Source organism: Rhinopithecus roxellana, chromosome 9, assembly GCF_007565055.1.
Source record: "Rhinopithecus roxellana isolate Shanxi Qingling chromosome 9, ASM756505v1, whole genome shotgun sequence".
NCBI lineage: Eukaryota > Metazoa > Chordata > Mammalia > Primates > Cercopithecidae > Rhinopithecus > Rhinopithecus roxellana.
The window spans coordinates 51761059-51778515 of NC_044557.1; the positions used below are offsets into that span (position 1 = coordinate 51761059).

Genomic DNA, 17457 nt, shown 5'->3' on the forward strand with positions numbered 1-17457 from the left:
AAACCCTCCTACAAGCAAACACTATATAAACGAGCTTATGTATATAGTCCTCCATGCTTAGCATCAGTGACTAACTCTTTATAATATCAGCATCATCTAGAATGGAAGCACTGAAGTAAAGCTACAGGGCTGACTCTGGTTCTCATTTCTTGCTTTCTTGGCCCTTGCGTACGTAATCTCCAATATCCTCTTAAAATATCATCTGCATTGATGATATTTTACTGTAAAGCCATTCTTCTTTTCTTACTGTTCTTTTTTCTTAGCCTCACAGTATATATGCTCAGGTTGTAAGAAACAACAATCTGCAAGGCTTTGCAGCATGCCACCTACAATTATAAAATATTTTCCTCAACCAAATCATAAACATGTAGTTTAACCAAAAGGCATTCTAATTTTCATGCTATGTTGAGTATAAATATAAATTCAAGGCAGCCAAACTATCCATTTTGAAATAAGAATGTATACCTATACTCATTAAAAATCATCTGGAAATGTGTATTATTAGCAAATGAGTAAGAAATTTTTACTAGTATAAAATTCCTGCTTTATATAAAAGCCACACTGGCCATTCAAGTATTTGAGGTTTTTTTTCCTATAGTTTTTTGTAATTTGTACTAAAATGATGAATTTAGACTTGAAATTATATTATAATGAAATTAAAATTCACTTCTACCTATAGGGCATTTTCAGAGTGTGCATGTAAAGAGCAAAGTGTCCATCTGCAGATCTGCCATCACCACTCTCTCCACTCTAAGGAAACAGCTCATGCTTACTAGATTTTAGAGAACAACTAATCCAATGGAGAAGCAACACCAGATTTCCTTCAGTTTGTGCCAGTTTGCAAGTTAAAGGTCAAAGGGCAAAGACATAGAACAGGACTCTTCAAGGAAAATTTTCACAGAAGACAATGTTTAAGTTGTTGTTAATGACAGTCAATAGATCAATAATCAAGTTCAAGGCAAGCTGTTCATTGTTTCAAAAGCTAATCCCCTCAAAGCTGGCTTTCACACAAAGCCAATGTCTGACTCATGGGGTGCATTCATTCTGACCATCTCTAATAAGTTCACAGCCCAGTGGCTGTAAAGCCTTTCACTGCAAGAAGCAGCTCCTAAAAATCAATAAAGAGGTCTGTCAGTTGCTGACTTTTCTCTAGGAAAAAAATATTGATACAAACCTGCTCTGCAGGTCACATGAAAATGACAATACTGCTGTTAGGACAAATTACACTCAACAATGAAATGCTTTGGTGGTCTCTTGGCTCTGTCAGTGATCAAATGGACGGCTAAATGCCAGAAGCCACATTAACCCTTTGAGAACTATGGTGGACATGCAATAGGTAATGCACTGGAGCATATTCATGCAACTTCAGAGTCATCGTTTTAATTCATTTTTAAAATGGCAATGCTAACTGCATATACCAAGGCAAATTGAATTTTCATGCAATGGATTTTAAAACAGAAATTCAGTATGCCTGAAACAAAAAAAGAGAAGACTTAGGCTGTTATCAGTTTTTCAAATAAAATTTCAGTCTTATGAGATTCTTAATAAAATACCTTTTTTATTTGCCAGAAAAATTTTGGCAAGTAACATCATTTCTGTTTGCTATAAACACATTTATGTAGTCTTGTAAATCATTTAAAAATTACATGACATAATAGGACATAATGTTTTAAAAACCTGATCTTCTTGAACCTGTGACTGTTTTTACCATTGCCCAGTTCTGTAACTTATCAGATCACAAAACCAACAATCCTAAGACTCTGAAAGCTGGTGTGATAGTTCTCAAAGGGTTACATGGGTATATTACTAGTGTCACAAATCCTTGTAAAATAACTGTCACTGTAATCCACTTCAGAGATACACTGCTTCTTGCTCTGCTTTGTAATGAATATACCTGACAGACCCATGGAAGGCCTGGGGCAATGGCCTAAAACAACTTGGGAAGATTATCACAATGATGGAGGAGTAAGGTGGAAAGAAGGGGTTTAGAAATACTTCAAAAACAATTAAAAGGTCGTGTTTGAAAATAGCTATGAATATAAATGCGATGAAACATTGAGGACATAGCTGAGAACAGCTGTATAAAATGAAAAATGGATGTATTATTAAGGCTGTTACTATATTGCAGATATTTTGGCCCCTTGGTTGTTGGAAAATGGCTGTCCCAACAGTCTAACGTCCTGCATGTGTATTCCAAATCTCCCACCTGACAAAATGGTGTGTAGGAGACTATCCAAAGCAGTCAGAGAGCTATCTTCTTTGGAGACAAAGCTGTTTTGGGTCTTCACACTTTCCTGGAAGTTCAATTGTGGGTTCTTTTTTTAAACTCTTTTTTCCCTTTGTTTTAAAGCAAAAGAAAAAAAAAGAAAAAAAAAAAAGAAAGAAAAATCGTGGGTTTTCTGATTTGCTTTTTTTTTTTTTCTCCCCCCAGAAATGGGCTCAGACTTCAGAAGGAAAATAACATTAGAAACTTTTAAGAAGAATCTTTTCTTCTTTTTCTCCTCTTCTTTAGTTAATCCTGAAATTTTACTGGGCATTGAGCGTGCAGAGGAAAGGCCTAGAACTGAATGACAAAGAAAGACAAAGGACTGAAGAACAGCAGATACTGTGCATCATGGAAGCTTCCCCATGAGTGCATTTCCACTCATGTGCAGGACCAGCAACCCTCTGGGTTTGAAAGGTCAGCCCCGAATCAGGCTGCCACAAGCCTGCTCCTAGCTAGGAAACAGCATAACAGCTCTTGTCTTGAATCTCAAGTTACCACAAACTCCTGCAAAAGAAAGAAAGAAGAAAAAAACCCTACATCACACCCACTCTTGCATAGAGCGTTTACAGTACAGTATGTGGCGGGGTGTTCCTTTCCTCTTGAACTGGAACACAGTGTAAACCAATACAAGGAGGCATAAGGCCAAGATGCAGGGAATGACAATAGCTATGGCTTTCACAGTGCTGGCTGTGTTGTCCAGTTTGATGACAATGTCTACATCATCTGGTGGGCTGTGTCCTTCTTTAACTCTGTCTGTTGGTCCATCACAGCCCATAAAATCCTTGAGGATGGATCTTGGATATCCAGGTTCTACCTTGAGTATCTGGTTGTTGAATTTCCAATACTCCTTTCCTTTGTAGAAATACGTAAAGCCTAGGGGGAAAAACATACACACACACAGGTACCACTTATTTGTGACAGTGTATATGTAGAGAAATGTTATTAAAATAGGCTATGTCTTAAGAGATGTATTTTAAGGCCCTTCAGTTTTCAAAGGAAGAAAACACTATTTTCAGCTCAGCTGTCTGTTAAGATGGCTGTGGCTGCTGTGCTCCAGGAATGATGCCATCTAATGCCTATGGAAAGCGCAGTCCAGAGAGAGAAATATCATTTACAGAGGACTGTTCAAAGACTGTGCTATGCAATCTACTCCTAGTCCAAGCTAGAAAAGAGAACCTTATCTTTTTGCTCACCTATAGGACTGCTGTTACAAAATTACATATTAGTGTGATAATATCAACCTATATTGAAAGATGCTGAAACAGCCTTATAAACTGAAACACTGTTTACTCTCAGGCTGTTACTGGGAACATTGTTCAATATATGATAAAGAGGCTTCTCTATGAAACACCTCAAGGGAAATTTCTAATCATCTTAGTATCAGGAATCTGTGCTCCTTCTAAACGACAGGCTTCCTTTTGTAATTTGGATGAGAAATCATAATAAAATATAAATCATAAAACTGGAGGGGGTTTCATTTGTCTGCAAAGAATCTCAACATGTAAAGACGTATTCATAGTATTTGGTACTCTAACCTCATTTCTGGCTCTAGGTCATAAACATTGTGTTCCTTCTCCTTTTGTCCTCTTTATTATACTTTATTAAAAGTATGTTTAATTTGTGTCACCTAGCTATATTTTATAGAAGTACCAAAGCCATTATTCACTATTTTAAGAATAAAATAGAACATAAACCTACAATTCCATTTTTAATACTTCCTAGTACCTTATATTTCACGGGGAGGAGGTGGGATGTGGGAGGCTCAAGTAACATGCAATCTATTTTCTAAAACATTATGAATGCATACAATACACTTTGTAAGCTCCTGATGATTAAACGACAAATAGGGACATTTTTCCTAGGTCTGTTCTCCAAATTTTATCTTTTTGTTGGGCACATATCCATTTTTTTCTTTCTGTCCACAGCTCATTCATGTCAAGTTTCTGTGTGACCATAATACTTTGACTTAATTTGTCCTTTGAGATAAAACTTAAAAAATCAAGAAGAAATGTTTTAACACTATAGTTACTTAAAACTATATTTTAGGAGTTATCTATTTTTGATAGAAAGCATAAATCATAGCTTATAATCATTAATGAAGGTAATATTTTTTCCTGTTTTATTGAGGACTTATTATGGAAGAAGCATTGTGTTAAAGTTTAGTAGACGACCTGTCTTTTAATCCTCACAAATACTCTATCAGGTAGAATTAACTATCCTTTCTTTTAAGCCCACGATATTGAGGATCAGAGACAAAATAACATGCTCATGTTCTGGTGAACACAAGATTTAAATCTTGATCTAGATCTAGAGCCTGGATACTTAATAATTTTTTAAGACTGGGTCCCTTTAGGTATCTACTATCTTTTTTATTTGAGACGGAGTTTCACTCTTGCTGCCCAGGGTGGAGCGCAATGTCCCGATCTCGGCTCACGGCAACCTCTGCCTCCTGGGTTCAAGCGATTCTCCTGCTTCAGCCTCTTGAGTAGCTGGGATTACAGGCATACGCCATCAGGCCTGGCTAATTTTGTATTTTTAGTAGAGACAGGGTTTCTCCATGTTAGTCAGGCTGATCTCAAACTCCCGACCTCAGAGATCTCCTGTCTTTTATTAAATACTTGTAGGTTAAACGTCCAAGGGTGTGAGAGGTATCATTTTTGAATGAAGAACTCCGACATCTCTCAAGAAATTTCAGATAGGGCAGATGATCACTTCAGGTCACTTTATTCTGGAAATCATTCTGTTCAATGCCATAAACACCTACTGCTGCTTTTAGTTTCGTAGGACAGTTTTGCAGTGAGGGCAACTTGCCAAGTGAAAACAGGTGTATGTAGATTCGAGTTTTTCTGCCGAGAGTTGCTATTTGATCACATTAATGAAATTCAATATAATTACTCAACAGGCTTGGATGAAGAAATGGGCCTGCCATTGTAACACTGAGGGCCTGCCAAATAACAGTACATTAGGCAATCATAGTTAAATAATGGCATTGATCTAGAATTAAACAGACCTTCAAAAGAGGTGAATGCACTTCTTATATAAACTGGAAACCAACAGCTGAAAGTGTCCTCATCTTTAATTTTTAGCTAAAGCTAATTACTATAGAGCTACTGGGCATTACACACAAGTTAAGAAGTTTCTATTTACATACTATACAGTTCTGTAGGCCAATTTTTATAGTAACACACTCCACATACAGGAGTAGAATTGTAGTTATTGAATATACTTGGTACACATAAAAAGTCTAGGCTTGTTGTAGAGGCTCATGCCTGTAATCCCAGCACTTTGGGAGGTCGAGGTAAGAGGACTGCTTGAGCCCAGGAGTTCAACACCAGGCTGGGCATCATACAGGAGTTACAGACCAGCCTGGGTACCATAGTTAGATGAGACTCTGTCTCAGAAAAAAAAAAAAAAAAAAAAAAAAAAAAAAAAAAGTCTAGTTACTAGGAGATAGTGTAAGCATTTGAAAGGAAGTAGCCTAAAATCTTGGTAACAGAAGTATGTCAGACCTTGATCCTGCAAAATTCATCTTGTTCAATAATTTAGGGTTTTTTCGTTTATGAAAGGTCAGTTGGCTGAATAAATATTTAGGTATTTGTATTTTTTTTTCTTTTAAAAGCAGCTTTGACATGTATTTTTGTATATATGCTTATGAAGAACAACTTCTGGTGAATTCTTAACTAAATTTTCATTGTTTTGAGAAATTCTGGAAAATAAATTAATGAGGCTATGTTTTATTTGATGATCCTTTTATGTTTGACTGAACCTTACTGGACTTTTCTATTGTTTCATCCTAAAAGTGTAATGAGACATAATTCTCCACAGCTGGTACTATTATATAGCTTAGTAGATGCACCCTGAGAGGAGGGTCTCTGTGTTCTATTTCTTACTCTTACATGCTCATTAGTGAGAAGTTGCTATTTAATACATGTGGACAAATAAACTGATGTGCTCATCTTTCACATTTTTTCATTTCTTTGTCCTTTTTATCTGTATAGCTTCGAAAGTTTTGAGGCACATTATTAATGTGATTTTACTACCTCCGATGTGACTTTATAGTGACTTCCTTTACTCTCTTATTCCTTTCCTTTTTATCTCAGAGAGTTATGTTTTAATCTTAGTCTCACTGTTCTATGGATTTCTGCTTCTGTCACATACAAGTAATATCTTAACTTGGTCTTTCAATTTTCTGAGCCAAGAGAATACAAAAAAATTATTTTTCTCAGCCAGTACTATGATCAGGACTTCAAGGTTCTTTTTGACTTTGCCTCTGCCTACAGTGTTCCACTTCTGGGACACTATCACACAGAATGTAGTGGTATATCATTATACATACAGCAATGCTCAACAAACAGTACATGTACTTTGATTTTTCTGATTGGTATTAATTTATCCTGGTTCCAAGTTCTTTCAAGTTTATACTAGTATACAGTTTTCTTTTTCTTCCTTTTTTTTTTTTTTTTTTTCTGAGACAGAGTCTGGCCCTGTCGCCCAGCCTGGAGTGCAGTGGCATGATCACAGCTCACTGCAACCTCCTTCTCCTGGTTTCAATCAATCTTCCTGCCTCAGGCTCCTGAGTAGCTGGGACTACAGGTGCACACCACCATGCCTGGATAATTTTTATATTTTTAATAGAGATGGGGGTGTCACCATTTTGGCCAGGCTGGTTTCAAACTCCTGACCTCAGGGAATCTACCCACCTCAGCCTCCCAGGCGTGAGCCCCCATCCCCTGCCAGTGTAGAGTTTTCTTAATTTTGCAATATGCTTATGGTCAATCACAGTTTTCAGTGTTAGTATGATTTTTTCATTCTCCCCTGACTCTTTTATTAACCTTGCTTTCTCTTCCTTGCCCCTAGATGCACTTAAGTTTGTCTTGCAAAAGATGCCTATTTTTGCTTATGTTGAACATATGTCACAGACTTTTCATGTTATTGAGGACATATATAATATACTATTTTCTTATGCTTCATATCGAAAATAGTTTGATGAGGTAAATTTTTTTCTCTGTATTTCAGAATGTCATTTTCCTTTCCTTTGTTCTGAAATATTGCATATACATTCAATTTCAAATTGTTATTATGATTTATTCATATTTACTAATCCCTGGATGAGAAGAGATATGTTTACATTTCATATATGCCAACAGATAGGGGAGTAAGGATTATCCATGGCTTGGCTAGCTTTCCACTCGGGATCTAGCTGAATGTGAAATCCTGGGATAGCAAGTAAAGAGGGCAGCTCTTGGATTTTTTCTTGTTATTATGCCATCATATATCCACTCTATTCTCACTATATTGAGCTGGAATCTTCCTTGCTTGCTGACTCTCTAAGTCAAAGAATACATAAAAAATTATAATTCTCAACATGCATTATTACCAGATATAATACCTCGAGTGGCACCTCTATCTTCCTTGTGACCGGTTCTGTCCCATGTATTTTTATTATCTTTACAGGAATTTTAATAGAAATACAGGTGAGATTACTTCAAAGGTATACACAACTTCCATATTAAACTGTTACTCGTCTTTTTTCTAATGACTTTTTTACAAACTAAAATAAGTTGAGGTTAAAAAATGTCTACAGCATAATATTACATGTAAATCTAGGAAAAAAGTTCATATAAATAGAAATACAGTATTACATAGCTCCAGTATAGCACTTTCCAATGGCTTAATTTAGCACACTGAAAAAGCCTAATGTGTTACTAAGATAGCAAACTTATGAAATGTAGAAAGCACATGTTGCATACCATTTTCTTTGTGTACAAATGCTCCCTGAGGAGATTCAGGGATCCCTTTCCAGACTGTGATTGGCTTGGGATAGCCAGGGTCCATTGTTTTCATTTCTTCACTATATCTCCAATATCTACAAAGGATAAAAACAACAACAACCACCACCACAATAACACACATATAGGGAAAGATTATGCATACAAACAATAATAGCTAACATTTATTAGACCTTTGCTGTGTGCTTGACTTTGTTACCTGTGCACCTGTTAATGATTTACAGAACTCCAACTGGCAAGCTCTGATTTAAATAACTGAAAATACAATTGGCATAAGGCATTTATTCTGTTTCTTCTCCTGCACATATTAAAAATGGGCATCTTATTGTCCATATCCTGACTGTGTTAAAAATAAGTTCTTATTCAGTATGCTAAATTGAATAAAAAGTGCTAGCTAAGTATATTTATAGTTCATAAGGACATCACCAACCTGCATATATATATCAGAGGTTTTCATGAGTTTTTCAAATCTTTCTTAGGAAGCAGAACATTTTTTTGAAATAATCTTAAGTAGAATCTTGATTTATTTCTTCATTCAGTACGTATTTAGTGAATATATATTATGTTGCTGGCATTATTGTAGGGCTGGAGATACAACCTTGAACAACACCAATATGCTGTGGTTTTCATTGATCTCACATTATAGGATATGTGAGGATATGGGCAATAAACTAATTTATCAATAAATATACACTATGATAGGAGGTGATAACAGCTATGAAAAAAGCAAAGCAGATAGAGTTATCTAGGAATATCAGAAGCCATGTTAAATTGGTGGAATGAGAGATCCTGTCTGATAAGTTGACATCTGAGCACAGAAAAGTGAAGAGCAATGCATGTAGTTTTTGGGAGAAGAACACTCCAGGCAGAGAAACTAGGAGTTGAAAATTCCTGTGGCAGGCACATGCTGGAGTACCTGTGTCTACAAGGAGGCTGGGGTGACTGGAATTGAGTTAGTAATGCGGACACAAGGTGAGAGTCAGAACCAGAACCTAAGATTAGACAAGCCTTACACTACAGTAAGCCTTTGGTTTCCCTCTAAGAGAGACGGGAAGCCAATATATATTTTGAACAGAGGAGCTTAAACTTAAAGAATACACTGGTTGCTATGAGTAAAAGAGTTTGAAGGAGGTAAGGCAGAAGTAGGAATGCCAGTTGGGATGTCACTGCAATAATCCTTGGACTAAGGAGTCAACAGCTATAGGATTGATGATAAATCAAGGCATTTGGGACATATTTTAAAGGAAGAGCCAAAGGATGTATTCATGGATTAGATGTGGAGTGTGAAAGAGAAGGAAGCTGAGCATGACTCAAGAATTTTAAGCCTGATTATCTGGAAGAAGAATGTTATCATTCAGTAAGGTAAGGAAGTAAGGGAAGGTAAGCTGAGACGGATTGAGGAATCTTGACTTTGGTGTTAGCTACTTTAAATTTAGACTTCAAGGTGGAACTGTTGAGGAAGAAACTGGGAATGTGAGTATAGACGTTAGGGCTGGACTTGATTGGAGTATGAAAGTGTACAGACATTAATACAAATAAGAGCAAAACTCACCAAGAGTTAGAACTCTCAGACTCTTATCCCTTCACAGGGTAGTCCTTGAGCCACTTTCACAGAACCCCTAGACTTCCAAGGAACAAATTGTGCACATCCCTACTTTGGATCATTCATTATTGTCCATGTATTTTAAGAGTAAAATGAGTTTATATTTTGAATGGTCACAAAGATTGACAAAAGGGTAAAATCATTGGGAGTTCACAGTGATATCACCAATTTCAGGCAGCCCGATTGCTCTATGCATTATTTTACTTAATCACAACAAACCCATGAGAATAGTCATCACTGTCCCCATTTGAGAGAGGAGAATTCTTGGAGGACAATGAATGATAGGGAGAAGTATAACCATGTTTGTCTGATTTCAGATAACCATGTTTATCTGCTATTTTCACCATAAAGGCAGTTTCCAAATTCATTTGATGCCACTAAATATGTTTCCCGATTTTATTTGACAATGCTTTTCCCCTGCTAAACATCTATGGTGATCTACTAAAGCTAGTGTTTCACCAACACATATCTGGGAAATGATACATTCTTAAAAAATTATCTTTGTCTTAGCCATTTTATCTGAAATTAGAAAAAAATAAGTATTTTCTAGTTTGGATATGCCTCTGTCAGGCCTATGGAGGATACTTTACCTACAGAGCTCTGGGGTCCTGTGCAAAGGTTTTGCTATAAATTCCTAGAAACCTCACTTGAGTAACATCTGGAATTCCTCCATCCATTGAAGATGCACTTCCCCCATCTTCAATGTTCACATAGAAAAAGATTGTTTCAGGAAGTGTTCTAAGAAATAACACCCAAAGAAGAGTTTATACCAACAGGGAAACTGTCACGGGTATTTGTCACAGGTTCTCATCACATCAAAGATGAGAACAGATCTGATGAACAAATCAGAAATAGCTACATGGAGAAGCACTGAGCTGAAAGAATGGTGCCTGAACTGCATCATTCTGAAGAGCACAATGAAGTGGAATCATTAGTGTATTATGCCACCAATTCTAAAATATATTTTCTTTCATATTTTGTTCATGGAAACATTTACTTTTAAATTAAAATATTTAAATTAAACATCATTTCTGAATATTCCTGTCCCACAGAACATTCTGTGACAAATGGTTAATGCAGTTGAGATTTGCTCATAATCTAAAGATCTCTTCTCTCAAGTAAATATCTCAGTGGGGTTTACAATAGTGTATATATAAATATATAAAACTGCTTTCCACACTTGAGCAAAGAAAGTCTCTTGCAGGGAAATAGTCAAATACCTATTTCATGGATCCTAAGAAACACTTTTTCACATTTTACATCTCTCAACATCAGAATGCCCTTTCAACAGATACAGTGTTAGTTTACTTGACAGGGTTTTCCTCTCATAATAGAATAAATAATGACATATCTTAACAATACATGGCATTTTTAGATGACATAAACTATAACTTAAAGTGAGCTTTTAAATTCTAACTTAAAATTTGGACTAGGGTTGGGTGTGGTGGCTCACACCTGTAATCCCAGCACTTTGGGAGGCCGAAGTGGATGGATTGCTTGAGCCCAGGAGTTTGAGGCCAGGCAACATGGTGAAACCCTGTATTTGCCAAAAACAAAAATCTAGCTAGGCATGGTGGTGCGCATCTGTAGTTCCAGCTACTCAGGAGGCTGAGGTGGGAGGATCTATTGAGCCCAGGAGGTTGAGGCTGCAGTGAGCTGTGATTATGCCACTGCACTCCAGTGAGGGCAACAGAATGAGACCTTGTCTCAAAAAAATAATAATAGGCCAGGCATGGTGGCTCATGCCTATAATCCCACCACTTTGGGAGGCCGATGTGGGTGGATCACCTGAGGTGAGGAGTTCAAGACTAGCCTGGTCAACAGGGCAAAGCCCTGTCTCTACTAAAAAATACAAAAATTATCTGGGTGTGGTGGCAGGTGCCTGTAATCCCAGCTATTTGGGAGGCTGAAGCAGGAGAATCACTTGAACCCAGGTGGCGAAGGCTGCAGCAAGCCGAGATAGCGCCACTGCACTCTGGCTTGGGCAGCAGAGAGAGACTCCATCTCAAATAATAATAATAACAACAATAAATAAAAGTTGGAATAACTTAAAATCCCGAGGACAATGGGATTACATCCTGCATGTGATTTAAGTAACATTAATACATACCTAGCAACCACATTAGTTTTCTGAGAAGTAGTTGTTTTTTTATGTAGAAATAACTACACTTTATGTAGCATTTTGTAGCTATAAAGTAAATTTATACACATATATTGTTTTGCTTAAATCCCTCAACAGTCTTTTATATCACATATTACAGAGTTCTCCAAAATAATATCCTAACCATTGATTTAGTATGAATTGTCACTCAATTTAAGCAATGACAGAGCATTGGGTATCATATTATTCAAAGACAATTGACTTAGTCACATTTACTGCATTTGAATGTGGTAGAATTGAAATTCAAATGTTACTGCTGGTGTCTGCCTGTAGTTCTTATTCTCTCAATGCTGTCATTCAAACAATTGGTGTTCATTGTTTGGGTATAGCTTTCCTTTCTCCCTTAGTCTGTTCATTCATAGATTCATTCACCCACTGATGCTTTTCTCTGCACCTATATTATATGCCAGACTCATAGGATTCAGAGAGATCTCATTTCAGGAAAACGTTAATGGAATGTAAATTGTATTACACTCTTTTGTAGGAACATAATTCGGGTATGAATTCGTCAACATAAACGCATTTTTCCCTCTCAGCAGATAATGCAAAACAATAATTTAGGATCATTTTACAATTTTAGAAAAACTCAACATAGGCTCAAACCCAAAGGTTGTCTGCTTTGTGTCAGCTTTGAAATATATCCAGTAAACTGGAATGCAATTAGAATTATCTATATTTAGTGCTGTCTTATAAAAGGTGCTGAGGCTTATTCATAAACATTGCTTTGTATTTTAATTTCCAACATATTTGAGCACATGTCAACATGAACAAAAAAGCTCATCCCACTGAGTTTTTCTCCCTGAAAAATAAGCTTATAGATGCATTGAGAAGTAAATTAGCATATTCAGATGAGAACACTGTGTACATCAACCATTTGGGGGGTTTAAAATGTAGATATTTTCATGGAAAACATTGAAATTTTGTGTGGGAGGGTCAGTAAGTAATAAAAGCTATTATAAATGAAGCTCATAGCTCTTTCTTCTGATTCATCAATTATCTCTACTGTAGAATTTTGACTTTAATCATATGATTTTTTTTTGAGATTAGCAGTCTTAATCAATGCCCCAAAATCCCATACCTCAGAATCAGTCTTAAAAATGCAACAGAATAGAAAATATCAATATATCAGTTTTTGCTGTATTTTTGAATGAATCAAAACATATACATTAAAAAATTACTTTATAAACATACCATTAAAGCTGGAAGAAATAAATGTATTTTTCTATTTGACTGTTAGTGATGATAATAATCAAATAAGATGATAATCTTAATCAAGATAAAGTAGGTCTACATTTTGTTCTTTTTATTGAAAATACCTTAAAATTTTCGACAGCTAAGCTTCTTATGAAATATGGCAATAGAGTCTTAGATATGTTTGTGAGATGTTGAGAGATGACTTAGAAATATAGCATTTTAAGCTAAATGTTATGAAGATCAAAACTTATCCAAGGACCAAATTGTAGTGTATTAACAAAAGGGCAAGTAGGAATCTGAGGGACTGAGTTCCATGCTGTATGTGAAATAGTACAGCACTGTATATAAATACGGAATTTACAGATTTATTTAAAGAACTGTCATTTCATCTACTCTCTTTAGCTATCTCTATACTTAGAAGATTTCACATGAACTCCTGTTTTCAATACCATTTATATGTCAATAAGTCTGAGATGTGTGCCTCCAACTAAACTCTCCATTAAGATGCAAACTCAATTATCCAACCACCTACTTGACTTCTTCACTTGGTGTATAAAGAGGCACCTCAGTCAAGCATGGATATTTCAACCTCTTAATCCCCTTCCCCCAATATTACTCTCCGTGTCTGTCTTGTCTCCAGATAAGGTGCTATTTACTTAATTACTTGGGTGGAAAGCCTAGAAGTTGCCCTGATTTATTTTGTTCCTCCCCTAAAATCCAAGCCCTGAGGACAACTTGCTATCATACTCAAAATGTATCCTGCACCCACCCACTTTGCTCCATCTCCACCGCTATCATCATGTCTTCCTGCACTCCTTCAATGGTCTCCCAGTTACCCTCCACGCCTCCACTCTTGGAGCCCATTCTTCACACAGAAGCCAGCACAATCTTTGTGAATACACGGAAGATCATATCACTTTCCTGTTGAAAACCCTTCAATGCCCCTTCCTTGTACTTAGAATAAAATTCAAACTGTTTGTCATAGGCTACAGGGCCCTGTGAAATCTGGTCCCTATCTACCAGTTTCCACCACTTAACCACTATGCTCTAGCAACACTGTTTTTGAACAATCCAGCTTCTTTCCTACATTATTGCCTTTGCATGACTATATCACCCACCTGCAACACAGTGTCCTGCATAGCTTTCTATGGCTGAAACGTCTTCCTACTCAAGTCCCCACTCAAGTGTCCCCTTCACAAGTGAGGCCTTCCCCCAAGTAAACACTAAGTCCTAACCTGTCCTTACCACCAGGAGTCTCATTTCTCACTGTGAAAATTATCAGGGTCATTTATTTGTTTACTGTTTATTATTTGTCTCCCCCAACACAGTCTAAGTGCCACGAAACTAGGAGCTCTGTGGTCTTTCTTTCTACTACTCCATCTTCATTACCTAGCACATGTCACATACTTTGTGTTTCAAAATACATTATTGAATGAATGAAATAAGTGCTAGGGTAGGACAGGTGCAGAAATCTTAAGAAAGCGGGCAGTAGAGCTACTGAGAATAGAATGGGCTGCCTCATGTTCATACTGTCACAGGCAGTTTGGTGGAGAGGCAAGGGTACTCTTGGGCTGTAACTGAGGGTATCTAGATTTTGGTAGGAAGTGAACAACATGCAGGGCTGACATATGGCAGCATCTAATTTAAAGACGTGCTTTGTTTGCATAGCAGATTATTTTAAGTAATCTTGATTTTGAATGCTTTTCTAGAGGTTTTGCACTTTCCAGCTCACCACAGTACTCGTCATTCGCTATTGCCTTGGATATACTACTTTACCCAGTGTTACAGCCGTTATTCACCTGATCTCTTTAAGGACTTGAATTTTTTACAACTGTTCTAGATACTCACTAAAATCATTTTTGCTCTTAGCCTTAGAAAAATAGAAAACTGTTGATATAATTTTTTTCTTTTTTTGTAAGCAGAAAAATGGAAGTGGGAGAAGACGGGAGAAATAATAAAAAATAAATTCTCATATAAAAGTGACAACTAAATTGTCTCTTTGTTTCAGTTAGAGAGTTTAATGTCTTTTCCATCTAACTTTTAAATCTAGAATAAACATATTGATAATTTGCTGTTGACTCTGGAAATACGTAATTATACGACTATGGAATAATTTGTTTATAAAACATCTATAACTCATGATATCTTACATAAGATCACACACGGAAATTAATTGAAATCCTGCTTTCAGTTTTTTAAAACCTATAAAACCATAGTTATTTAAACAGAACTTAAAAGTAATAAAGGCATTTCTGTATTTAGCATGTAGAAAACACATTTTCTGTATTTAGCATGTAGCTTTTCAAGTGGGGAGTAAATGATCTAAAAAACCCTGTTTCCTGTTTTCTATAGTCTTTATTCTTCTACACTTTTGGCATCTAACCTCCACTGATTTCACAAATTTAAGGTAGTTCACGTTTAATCTTTTTTATTTTTTGAGACAGAGTCTCGCTCTGTGCTCCAGGCTGGAGTGCAGTGGCGCAATCTCGGCTCACTGCAAGCTCCACCTCCCCGGTTCACGCCATTCTCCTGCCTCAGCCTCCTGAGTAGCTGGGACTACAGGCACCCGCCACCGCGCCCGGCTGAGTTTTTGTATTTTTAGTAGAGACGGGGTTTCACCGTGGTCTCGATCTCCTGACCTTGTGATCCGCCTGCCTCGGCCTCCCAAAGTGCTGGGATTACAGGCGTGAGCCACCGCGCCCAGCACGTTTAATCTTTAAACTTAAATGTTCCAATAACAACTAAATTTTTAGAATGAAAACATTTTAAATGTAATCTCTACATTTGCGGGCAAAAGAGCTATCTGATAATGAAATGGACATTTTTATTATTATCTATGAAACTGTAATTAAACTGTTATATAAAAGTTCAGGTTTCATTTTCTGTCCCCTAGAAGCTAACTTCTCCAAACTGTCTCCTCAGTCTTTCATTTTTGCCCTTTTTTTGAGAAAAAGAAAAAAGTGCAGCTTCATATAGTACTGAGTCCTGCATGGTACTCATTCAAGCAATTAAAATCAGCTGGTGAATTTAACAACCTTAAGGGTTATATACCATTTTAAAGAATATAAGTCTGCAGATTTATTTTCATTAGTGGTTACTATGCAGTCGCAATAAAGTTCTTCCCCTTTCATACTCTATTACATTGACATCCTGTTGAGAGTCATTATACTTTTTGTGGCTTTAAGTAGCATCTTCTCCTTTGATCGAAGTTTTGTTTGACAGATATTTTTAATTTGTGATTTAGTAAGAAACACTATAGCACAGTCTAACTTTATTATAACGAATTAAAATCAACCAGCATTTTGCTATGGAAAAATATAGAAATATTGCATATAAAGTTAGTAAAAGAAATTTAAAAGTGTACATTCTTGTTCATGGAAGCCAATTATAGCAACTTTTGGTTCACACATAAAGCTCAATGTTTGAAACCATTTGCAATTAAAAATTGTAAATTTCCAAATAAAGAAAGTTTATAGCCTTACTTACAATTTTCTCCTAAAGTTGGAGACACTGCACAGGGTTATTTTATGCTAAGATAATATGGCAAACTCAATAATGGAATGTTGGATATTGAAGCCTGTACTTTATATGTGTGTATTTTTTAAAAAATTTACTAATAAATGGAAGTACAATGGCAGACTTAAGTCATCCTACAAACCAACGAAGACAACTTATGAATTTCTCATTGTGAGCTAGCTAGTAATAATGTAATTAAAATTTGATTTTTGATTTTATTTAATATTTATTTAAATTAATAAAAATATAGGCTTCAACTTATATATATTCCATTTGTAATATCTGTTAACAACTGGGAAGGGCTAGGGCTATATCCGCCTAATAGCTACCATAAGGTTTTTTTTTTTTTTATTTTGTTTTTGTTTTTGAGACAGGGTCTCACTCTGCTGCCCAGACTAGTTTGCCTCCCGGTTCAAGTGATTCTCATGCCTCAGCCTCCCAAGTAGCTGAAATTACATGACTGTAATTCCACGCCTGGCTAATTTTTGTATTTTTAGTAGAGACAGGGTTTTGCCATGTTGGTCAGGCTGGTCTTGAACTCCTGAGCCCAAGTGATCCACCCACCTTGGCCTCCCAAAATGCTGGGATTACAGTCATGAGCCAACGCACTCAGCCTTACTGTAAGTTTTAAACTAACAATTCTCTTTCAATTTGTGAACTCTGTTAGTAATATCACAAAAGGAAAAAAAAAATAAGAGAGTAAAATAGCTGGGAAAAAATATTATCCTTCAAGCTAAAAGTATTTAGCTCAGTGATAGTTTGACTATGGTATCTAAATAAATGGCTTCTTAAGAAATATAATATGTGACTACACTGAAATTATTTGGAAGTCTTCACAATTGATTGTATACAAAATATAAAAATTTAACTTTGAGTGTGAAACAACAAAAATCATGTGCTAAAAAGTATTTTTTTTTTCTAAACAAAG

At 36.2% G+C, this 17457-nt stretch overlaps 1 protein-coding gene across 1 annotated transcript in view; it reads right to left on the bottom strand.

The window, feature by feature from the left end:
- Window positions 1-583: 583 nt before the first annotated feature.
- The window catches only part of MMP16 (matrix metallopeptidase 16), a 288332-nt gene continuing 271458 nt past the window's right edge, over window positions 584-17457 (bottom strand). The window contains exons 9-10 of the mRNA XM_010371695.2: window positions 8017-8132; window positions 584-3139 (exon numbers count right to left, since the gene is read on the bottom strand). Of these exons, the coding sequence (XP_010369997.1) occupies window positions 2805-3139; window positions 8017-8132 (451 nt within the window). The 3' untranslated portion in view covers window positions 584-2804. The remainder of the gene's footprint in view (window positions 3140-8016; window positions 8133-17457) is intronic.